Source organism: Tympanuchus pallidicinctus, unplaced genomic scaffold, assembly GCF_026119805.1.
Source record: "Tympanuchus pallidicinctus isolate F22 unplaced genomic scaffold, pur_lepc_1.0 scaffold41, whole genome shotgun sequence".
Classification (NCBI taxonomy): Eukaryota; Metazoa; Chordata; class Aves; order Galliformes; family Phasianidae; genus Tympanuchus; species Tympanuchus pallidicinctus.
The window spans coordinates 1,003,137-1,013,531 of NW_026294760.1; the positions used below are offsets into that span (position 1 = coordinate 1,003,137).

At 50.3% G+C, this 10,395-nt stretch overlaps 2 protein-coding genes across 3 annotated transcripts in view; one reads left to right on the forward strand and one right to left on the reverse strand.

Moving 5' to 3' along the window:
* Positions 1-1,561, reverse strand: part of NSD3 (nuclear receptor binding SET domain protein 3) — a 36,706-nt gene extending 35,145 nt beyond the window's left edge. The window contains exon 1 of the mRNA XM_052701918.1: positions 1,539-1,561. The gene's annotated coding sequence lies outside the window, so the exon portion shown is untranslated. The remainder of the gene's footprint in view (positions 1-1,538) is intronic.
* Positions 1,562-1,766: 205 nt separating this feature from the next.
* LETM2 (leucine zipper and EF-hand containing transmembrane protein 2) lies at positions 1,767-7,481 on the forward strand. 2 transcript variants are annotated; one of them, XM_052701846.1, is made up of 10 exons: positions 1,767-1,939; positions 2,412-2,835; positions 2,996-3,139; positions 3,287-3,421; positions 3,590-3,793; positions 4,342-4,461; positions 5,029-5,133; positions 5,266-5,352; positions 5,799-5,873; positions 6,427-7,481. In XM_052701846.1, exons 1-10 carry the CDS (start codon positions 1,881-1,883, stop codon positions 6,475-6,477), a joined length of 1,404 nt encoding a protein of 467 aa, XP_052557806.1. In that variant the 5' UTR covers positions 1,767-1,880; the 3' UTR covers positions 6,478-7,481. The 2 variants fall into 2 exon arrangements, 1 of the variants encoding a protein (XP_052557806.1); XR_008210734.1 differs by having other exon boundaries at positions 1,779-1,939; positions 5,761-5,873; positions 6,427-6,473.
* Positions 7,482-10,395: the final 2,914 nt, after the last annotated feature.

Below are 10,395 nucleotides of genomic sequence, written 5' to 3' on the forward strand. Positions count from 1 at the left end.
AGTGAACCTAAAAGGCAATTCTGCTCCTTCTTAAATGCAATAAGCCATCAGAAATGGAGGTGACCTAAAAAAGGCCCTCTCTCTTTCTCAAGTCTTCTCTAAGTGTTGCAGTTCAAACTATTACTGCAGGGGTACTGACATTCTTGCAGCTGAGGAGGTATTTCTTCTGCAACCTTCCAACAACTAAGCAACAAACTGACAGGAATTCCTGTTTTCCTTCATTTTTCTCCCATTCCTGCCTTCTCTCACACTATTTCTTCCTCTTCCTGACAGTTTTCGCTATTGTTCTGAAATGATCTGATGGACAAGAAACTACACTAGAGCAAGTTTTAACTCATCATAATCGAGGTGAAAGCAAAAGTCAGTGAGCAGATGATAACCTCCGCCCCTAGCAGAAGAAACGATTAAAAGCTGTGAACACAGAACTGTTGCTTAAGCAGACATTCTTTACTCACGCTGCGTGCAGGGACTGCAAGGAAGGTACAAACAGCTGCTGGGAGAAGAACATGCACTCACAAGTAATTAGAGATGCTTATCAGGATCGCCGTTCAGCCTACACTGACTGTACCCAGCAGCCCCTGCCATCACCTCAGCACAATGCTTTGAAAGTTGTGCTTTTTGCTCCCTCCAGCCCTCTGGGCTTTGCCTCCCTCCAGGCACTGCACTCCTGCTCACAGGGCTCCTCCTGAGCAGCTCAGACCAACACCAAACTGCAGTTCCATCAGCACCAGGCCCAGCATTCCTCCTATGCCACACAATGCTTTACAATAACCCAGAGAGAAAACAATGATCTTCAGCAATCAAAGAGGTGCTGCGCTCTCCCTGAAGAATGTTCTGCTTTAAATAAAGCTGGGTAATTGCTTCCAGGAGCCATGCCTCAAATCACACACAGGGCTCCTAAGCGTGGGAGCCAGCCTGCATGGCTCCCCTTAAAAACAGAAGCACCCAACCCTCCTTCAAACAGAAAGAAGCCCTGAACATTTGCCTTATGATACTTAAATCACATTCAGGATCCAAACTGTACTGTTACATGGCACTAACAAGTGGTTTTGATAGTAATACAGAATGTGGGTTAATGGCAGAGTGCTTTTCTCCCCAGAATTTGAAGGAGCTGAAGGCCAGCCTTTATGGGCAACATGATTTCAACCAATGGGCAACACTGAGGCAATAACAAGAGCCCTGCTGCACACCCTGCTGAGCTTCTTATCCAGCCTTCCCAATTTCTCATCTTAAACACCATTCACCTGCCTTAGCCACAACGAGAGAAACCTGTTCCTCATTGAGAATGCTTTGTGAGGCTGACGCGGCATCGCTCAGGGCCTGCTGGCACCCCCAGCACATCGCAGCTCCGCACAAACCTCCTCTCAGCCCTGAAGGCGTGTGAGGAACCGGCGCTGCCTCCCGCCCGCTGCAGATGAGGACATCAACAGGCACGATCTCACAGCTCTCCATAGTTGTGAGATCACCTGCAGGGCGACTCGAGGCTGAGGGAAGGAGGCAGGCCGCTGCCTTTCGCGCCCCGCAGCGCCGTACCTCACCTCACGACTTCCCGCCACCGCCTCACCGTGGCGTCACCCATAGGACACCACGCGCTAAGCCCCGCCCCTTAAATCTTACCGCCGCTTCCCTCGCAGCCAATGAGAGGCCGCTTCCAGGGTCACCTCGGGTCATGCCCCTCCCCCGCCCTTCCGCTGTTGTGTCCTGCGTTTTGATTGGTTCCCGCCGTAGAGGTTGTGCCGCGAAGCTAGGGAGCGACGCGGAGGGAACCATAGAGCTCCTCTTGAAGAGCTAGAGCGTCGGGAGCAGGGCGCGATGGGATCGCTTCGGCGGACCGAGGCTGGACGCCAGGCGGGGAGCGGGGCCGGCGGGGGCACCGCATCATGGCACTGCGCAGCTGGAGCGCGCTACTGGCGCTGGCCAAGCCCAGGCTCAGGTCCAGGTAAGGCGTGCATGCATCGGATCCCGCGGGGATGGAGCCTCGGTACCGGGGATCGCAGGGCTGGGTTCATTTATTGGGTTCTGCAGCTGGCACAGCGCGCAGCGGGGGCTCAGCGCTCCTGTGAGCACCCAGCCGGCCTCAGCAGCCACCCGTGTGCGGCCTCAGCACCGAGGGACGGAGGGCACAGGGGGACAGAGGGTACCCGGCTCTGCCCTCTGTGCTCAGGCGTTCCTGGCAGCCCGTGGAAGCTCTCCCTAGGAGCAGTGAGAAGCCTCGTGTTGTCCTCCTCCCGAATTAAAGTTGTCGCCGTGGGATTTTCGGTGCTTTGCTTACTGCTCAGTGCTCGGAGCTGCAGGCATTGAGGCAGCCGTGAGGTTATTTTCACAGGCTGTGGCACCAAGCACACAAATTGGTGTTCAGGCAGCTTAACCACGGAGCACTGTGCTTTTCTTAACCACCTCTCTGCTTCCAGAGGCTCCCAGCTCCTCCTGCACTCCATCTCTCCATGCTCTCCAGCGATTGCTTTGGTCCAACTGGTGGATTTGCACTTAAACCAGACTTGTGGACACCCTTCACAACGCCAGCGCCACGCACAGCCGGACCCCCGCCTGCCTCACCCTGCAGCTGAAGCCGTGCAATGGTTCCACACATCCACCTGTGTGCTCCGGGAGCCCCAGGAGCAGCCTGCACCCACCCGAGGTGCTGCACCCACCCCAACACCAGCAGGAGGCACAGAAAGCCCCATAGGGAAAAAATCCTGGCACCAAAAAATTGTCTGTGAAGTGAAGCATTATTACAACGGGTTCCACTTGCTCTGGATTGATACTAAGGTTGCTGCCAGGATGGTGTGGAGGCTGCTGCATGGTCAGGTTCTCACTAGGAGAGAGAGACGAAGGGTAAGTGCCAGGCACACGAACAACAACTTGCTATAATGGCGTATTCAGAGGCTTACTGTAGCAAAAGACATTTAACGGCGTGGTTTCCGTGCTTCTTTGGGACAGTTCTTTCTTTTCCTCCAGCTGAATAATAGCTTCTGCTGTGCTCTTCTTTGTGCAGTTGCTGAGGACCTGTGCAGATCTTTTCCGGCTGGTTCCTTTCCTGGTGTTTATCGTTGTTCCCTTCATGGAGTTTCTGTTGCCAGTGTTCTTGAAACTCTTTCCTGAAATGCTGCCCTCAACGTTTGAGACAGAGTCAAAAAAGGTTTGTGCTGTTCTCAGAGATTCCAGCAGTCTAGTTAGGACATCCATACAGCAGCACAAAGAGTTTTATTTCATCTTTGTCCTACAACCCCTCTCCCTTTTGGTTTTCAAGTGGAAGTTCTATTTATGCTTTATTTCTTAAATGAAGGAAGAAAAGCAGAAAAAGAAATTAAACGCAAAGCTGGAATTAGCAAAGTTCTTGCAAGAGACCATTGCAGAGATGGCCAAAAGGAACAAAGCAGATACAGGACAAGGAAAACAGTTCTCTTCCTATGTGCACCAGGTAAAATGTGCCTTTTAATTCTATCATTCTGTTTCCAGTGAGAGGCTGGAATGCCAGCGTGAAAAACAGAAAGGGATTCTTTAGAGGGGCAGAAGGTGGGATTTTGATTAAGAAGGTGGGATTTTGTTTTAATTGGGTTGGCTTTGTTATGTTTTTCTTTAATTAAAGATTCGTCACACTGGCCACAAACCCAGCACCCAAGAGATTGTGAGCTTCTCCAAGCTTTTTGAGGATGAGCTGACCCTGGAACACCTGGAACGGCCGCAGTTGGTAGCGCTTTGCAAATTGCTGGAGCTGCAGCCCATTGGCACCAACAATCTGCTCCGCTTTCAGCTTCTGCTGAGGCTCAGGACTATCAAGGCAGATGATGAAGTAAGTTGAAATCAGCCCAGATGTACAGCTTTGGAGGAATGGAAAAATCCAAACTGTGTAAAGCAGCTTTTAGCCTAACTCTGTTTTGAATAGGAGGTTGGGCTGGGGATCTCCAGAAGCCACTTGTAGCCTACATCTTATGATTCTCTAGGAACTGTGATTTGAAATGGTGTTAATCCTGCTGGGATTTAGAGGAAAGAGTAGAAAGGCTCTTCCTAGAAAGAAATGTACTTCAAAAGTACATACCTGACTAACTGCGGGTTCAGCTTTAAAGCATCCGATCTTCACAGTTCTCAGGGCCACTGAAGGATTGCACATAAAAGTGAAATTCTCTGTACTGAAAAAAAAAATCTGGACCAGCATTTTGCATCCTCTGTAGCTGGGTGGATCCTGTCATTTTTCAAGGACAGAATGCATTAGTCAGAAAGTCAGTACTGCCTCGTCTCTGCCTTGCTGTGACTTTATGCTTATCTAAAGGCATTTATTTAGCCTCAAGCTTATCAAGTTTTGGCTTTACTGTATGCCTACATAGGAATGTTTCGTTTCAGATGATTGCCAAGGAAGGAGTCAATGGTTTAAGTGTGTCTGAACTGCAGAGTGCATGCAGAGCCAGAGGGATGCGGTCATTGGGTCTCTCAGAGGAGCAGCTGAAGGAACAGCTCAGACAGGTGAGTGATTCCTGTTCAGTTATTCAGTCAGGTTTCTCCCAGGACAGAATGCTGCACAACATTCATGCAGAACAGAATCAGATTTCTCTTAGGATTCCTCCAAGGGTTTTTAGATGGATCCTGACTTGCACAGCTGAGATCTAAAGCGTGAAATATGCATGTTGCTTTGTAGAGCAAAGAGCTGGGGGTGGCTGGTTAGAAGCAAAATAAAGACTGGGAGGGGAGGGGAAAATTGTTTTAAGCTTCTGAAGTAGCCAGAACTTCTAGTAGAGCTAACACCAGTCTCTTACAAACATTCAAACAGATTACAGATGCTGCTGTAGGTACTGAATGATCTACAGCTTATCCGAAATACAAAGGAAGGGAGGAAATACGAGGAGATACAAAGGAAAGAGGAAACTTCCTCTCTAGTGTCCATTCTGTAGGTATTCCAAAGTCATCCAGACTCTCTCTTCTCATTGTGGTAGGTTAGAATTTCAGTAGCCAAACTCGAGATAGCTCTTAAGATCTTCTGTGTACAAGGACTGCTAAGTAAGTGTTGACTTGCAGCCAGTTTTCTTTTCCCAGTGGCTAGATCTGCACTTAAAAGAGAATGTTCCACCTTCTCTGCTCCTGCTCTCGCGTGCCTTGTACTTAATAGATGTAAAGCCACAACCTCTTCTAGAAAATAAGGTGAGTTATTTGAATAAAGCTCTCAGGTTAATGGTTGAACCATTACCCAAGTGAGGCGTTGTGACGTGAATCCTGTTTTGCCACCCTCCAAAAGAACTGAAATTCTGTACTGAGCTCTGTGTTCTTCCTTAGATAAGTGAAACTGAGGAAGTGATGACATCCATTCCTGAAGATCAGGAGACCCTGGTGGATCCTGCCCCCATTGCACAGGCAAGAAAGGTCAGAGAAGAGCAAAAACACAGAGCGAGCTTCAACTCAGGTTCATTTATCTTAGTTGAAGGTGGCTTCTTTTCAGCTGCCCCAGCAAACATGGGCTGAACTGTCCAGGACAAAAAGTACCAATGCATCCAGGGTTACAAAGCCAGAGCCTGTGGCTCTTGACACAAGGCTGAGGGGAATTCCTTGTATGAATCCAATCTGATAAAAGCAGCAACAGAAAACTAAAGGAGGGTATGGCAGTTAGGATGTGGTGTCAACAGCTGGAGTTATTTCACAAAAGCCCTACTAAATAGTGGAGGAGAAATGATGGAAATGGCATAGGGTTCACAAAGATGCCTTGCAGGGAACAGCCTTGTTCTGACAAGGAAGGGGACCTTATGAGGGCTGCCTAGAAGCTTTGTTCTCCAGGAGGGTTCTGTGACTTAAAGTTACCTTTTTCCTCGAAGAATGAAGAGTTTGTACCTCGGCCACCAGAGAAATTACCAGTCTCAGAGGTGCCAGTTAAGCCACTCCAACAAGAGGTAAGCTGTTCAGAATGTTTAGGCTTTCTCAAGTAGCTTTGTCACACAGCTCATAGTCCAGCTGTGGAAATTTGTGCTACAGGGTGTTCTGAATGTTAAGCTCAGCAGTGACTGGAGAAATTGTGGATCAGAGCTGCACTGAGGGCTGTTGAACACGACACAGCATGTTATTGAGGCAGACTCCAGGCAAATTGGAGGGAGTTGTCACTGTGCCCTTTGTACTCCTCCCTAGCAGTCTGCTTTAAAACACTTGGATAGAACTCATCTTCTATCAGAACCAGCCCAGTATTAAGTGCCTTTCTGTATCTTTATATATGTATGTATGTACAGTAACTTGCCTTTTCCATTATTCTTTCCTTTCTGTGAATAATAGATTGCAATACAGCTGCTTACACCTTGATTTAGGATGTCCAGGCCAGTTTGGGTGTCCAGGCTGAGCTATATTGACAGTAAAATGCTCCTTTATCCTGAAGAGCTTTGATCTGAGTCAAATGTTGCATTTTAAGAAGCCTTGGTATTGGTACTGCCTAAAATCTGCAACTTTCCCACTCAGACTAAACTGGAGGCATCTCAGAGCAGCAAGGCTGGTGCCAATGGAGTCTAGCCTGAAGCCAGCAAGGACACTCAAGGCTGAAGAAAGGAGCTTTCATCTCTGCACCTCCTTAAAAGGAAAGAGTGTCTGTCCTGCAGACTGCTTTACAGAGAGGTGTCAGTAGTCCTAAGGGGCCCTTTCCCTCTGTCTCAAACTTACTAGCAGGCAGACAATGCTACAGCTGTGAGCATAGCACCAGCTTCTCTTTGTACTGCACCCCTACCCCCACCGTTTTAACTTATGTTGTAAATATGTTCCTATTTATACTGCTGTCTCTGCTGTTACTCACTGACCAGGTATTTGCGCTCCTAAATATTAGGAAAGACAGCTTTTCATTTTCACAGGGGTCCAGGTGCAGAATGAACTAGTCTGGAAGTCCAGAATTCTGCACTTTAGAATCCTGTGCAGGAGCACAGCCACACATCCATGCCTCCCAACTTATCCTGCTGCTGCAGCTTGACGGGGGCAGCCCAGCTGCCATGGGAGACAGAGGTGTGCATTATTCAGCATCCCTCTGGGTCTTGTGAGGCAACAACCTGCAGAGCCACGTATTTCACAAGCTGAGACTTGGTTCAAACCTTACCCAGCTCAGCACTGCGTCATAGCAGCTGCCCTCAGACTTTTTAAACGTGATTCTTCATACACTCCAGCGTCAGCTGCTGCTTTGTGGTAGACTCCACAGGAGGATACTGAAACTGTTTTTAGCATTTGTTAGTTTTTGGTGTATGTAAATATTTGGAAATTGTTTTATGGACTGTAGATGTTTATACTGACTGTCAGATGAAAGCTAGGCTTGGTGCTGCGTCTTTTTTAGAGGTCAGACAACTTTTAGAACAATCAGACAAAACAAAATACAGTCATCTCAAGGTCGGGGCATTATCAGCACTTTAAACATGTGACTCTGGGCTCTTATTAGCAATACAGAATCAGAATGCAGTACAGGGATGGCTGTCTGCTGCAAGCTTAGCTCTGTACCTGCACCTCTGCCGTGGCAATAAAACCAATGTGCAATCCTGGATGTCTGCATTTTAATGGTGTCAAGGCACGCATGCACTTCCCAGGAGCAGCTGCCACAACCAGGGCTGTGCCACAGGGCCAGGAGCAGAGACTGTGTGTGCAGAGCAGCTGCAGCTCAGGAGCTGCCTCTGCAGGAGGAGCAGCTCAGCAGATCCTAATGCAATTTGAGAGAATTGATCCCTGTCCCACAGTAACACACATACATGCAATAATACCATTCCTATTGATGACTTCTTCCAGCTCTGCTCCCTGCCCCGAGCTCCCACTCTTTGCCACCAGTCAATAGTTTACATTACTATCATCAGGGGACGTGTTTTCCTACTACGAAGGGGCCACACAGTAATTAGTGCACGAATCTCAGCCAGCCTTTTCCCTACAATGCAAACCAGTGAAGCATCTCCTGATGCAGCTCTGGAGCTCTGCACCTCAGGGCAGCAGCACAGCCACTCCCAGCCAGCAGGCAGCAGCACCCTGCAGTGTTTGTGCTGCAGTGTTTGCACTGCAGGCTGCACCTGGGCAGCACTTGTGCCTGCCCTGCAGTGCCTTTCAGCCTGCATTCCCTGCAGCACAGAGCAGGGCTGGCAGCTCCAATGACCTCCACAGCGCTGTGCCCAAAATATGAAGCTGCAGAAGAGCAGATGTAAAGACCTCGTGCTTCCCAGTATCCATGCAGCCCTTTTGCTTCAAGCCAGGCTCCAGTTCTCCACATACAGGCAGCATTCAGCAGCCAGCACACACAGCTCAGCCCTGCAAAACTGCAGTGGTGGCTGCACACGTGCTGGTGCTCTCAGCACCAACTGGTCACAGGCAGAGCAGGAACCTATGGGTGCAGAGAAACCCCATAGCAGCAGGTGAGATGCTGGGCCAAGAGCTCCATTCAGCAAAAATAAAATGAAATAAAATGGTTTATTCTCCTCCAGCACAGCCCCCAGACCAGGCTGCACTCTGCAGGACAGGAGCTGCTCTTCTGCTCACACCCAGGGTTTATGGGATGCTGCCCAGGTGTCCTCCTCAGCTCAGGGCAGAACAGAGCTTTGCACAGCTTTCAGGGTGCAGGATGAGCTTGGGAGGAGCTGCAAATTGTTGGGGGTTTCAGTGCAAGAGGTGGGCAGAAAATGGCTGAGATAATTGTCTTAATTCCCATAAATGGGTGATGTTCCTGGGAAAGACTGCTTCTCTGACAATCTTTAAATACAGCTGAGGAGAACAGCCAGTCCCACCTAATACAGGATAATGGGAGCAGTTGCACCCTGCAGTCTGAGCCCATTGCCACCCCCAGGTGGGTGCAGCTCTGTGCTGCTGAGTGATGTGGCCAGGTCAGGGCTGATCCCAGGGCAGCCCCGTGACCCCTTCACTGCTCAGAACAAACCCTCTGGCAGAGCTGCAGACCTGCAGCCATATCCCAAACCTGCAGCCATACCCCAAACCTGCAGCCATACCCCAAACCTGCAGCCATACCCCAAACATGCAGCCATATCCCAGACCTGCAGCCATATCCCAAACCTGCAGCCATATCCCAGACCTGCAGCCATACCCCAAACATGCAGCCATACCCCAAACCTGCAGCCATACCCCAAACCTGCAGCCATACCCCAGACCTGCAGCCATACCCCAAACCTGCAGCCATATCCCAGACCTGCAGCCATATCCCAAACCTGCAGCCATATCCCAGACCTGCAGTCATATCCCAGACCTGCAGCCATATCCCAGACCTGCAGCCATATCCCAGACCTGCAGCCATACCCCAGTCCTGCAGCCATACCCCAAACCTGCTGCTCTCTGACCCCACAGAGCTCCTGGAGGATGGAGCTCCGGCCCTGCAGCACTGCAGGAGCAAAGCAGGGGAAATGCAGCTCCGAGCTGCACTGAGAGCAAGGAGGAAACAAACTAAGCAGAGCCCCATAAATTACTGCATTCTGTTCTGCAACAACGGGCAAATTAAATGGTGCAGAGCTCCAAGGCTGTGTGTGCTTTGGCGTGGGGAGAGCTTTTTCCAGCTCCACCAGTGCCAAACACCTTTCAGCCCTCCCTTTGGCTCCAGGGAGCCCATTTGATGGCTTTTCTCCTACCCTGGGCATCCCCATGCTGATGCTGCTATGGCACACTGCTGGTGATGCTCCCGGTCCTGAGCCCCTCCAGCACCAATCTTTGCTCCCTGCATCCCCCCTGCCCCTCTCCCCCCATCCCTGCAGCACCAATCCCTGCTCCTCGTGTCCTATGGGGCTGTGCCACAGCCCTTACATCAGCCTTTCCCCTAAAAGCCATTTGGGAAAGATGCACCGCTCAGCACTTTTAGAGCAGATTAATATTCAGAGGGAAAAGCAGTGATTTAGTGAGGCCCAAGCACAACAAAGGCTGAGATTTATGGCCTCCTGTATTAGAGCATTACATTCCTAGCAGGCTTTCTGTCTCTGTTATAAATTTGTAACAAAGACGAGCGAGCCTTACACCAGCTTAAAATAATGTAGAACACGGGCTGGAGAACCAAACCTCATGGGGAGGGGAAAGGGAGAGTTATGGGGTGTGGACAGAGGGGTCCTGGGGCTCCTGGATCCATCCCAGCTCTGTGCATCCTCACACTGGGATGCAGGAGGACCGCGGGATGCTCAGGGATGTTCTTCCCGTACCCACAGGTGGGGATTTTGGCACATCCCAGCGTCAGTGCGTGGAGTGGGGCTGTGGGATTGCTCTGCACGGTGGCAGTGCTCGGATTGCACACAGGAATGGAGTTATTGCAGCCAGCCCGGGGCAGAAGTGACGTTTTGTTTGGATGAAAGCACGGCCCAGAAGTGTCTGCTGTGCGAGCTGACAGGGAGTGATGTACAGCTGAGAGCACGGCTGGGTCTGGCTGCTGGGGGGCTGGGGAGGGGGGGAAAGCATCCCCAGTGCCACCCGTTAAACCTGAGTGGAGCT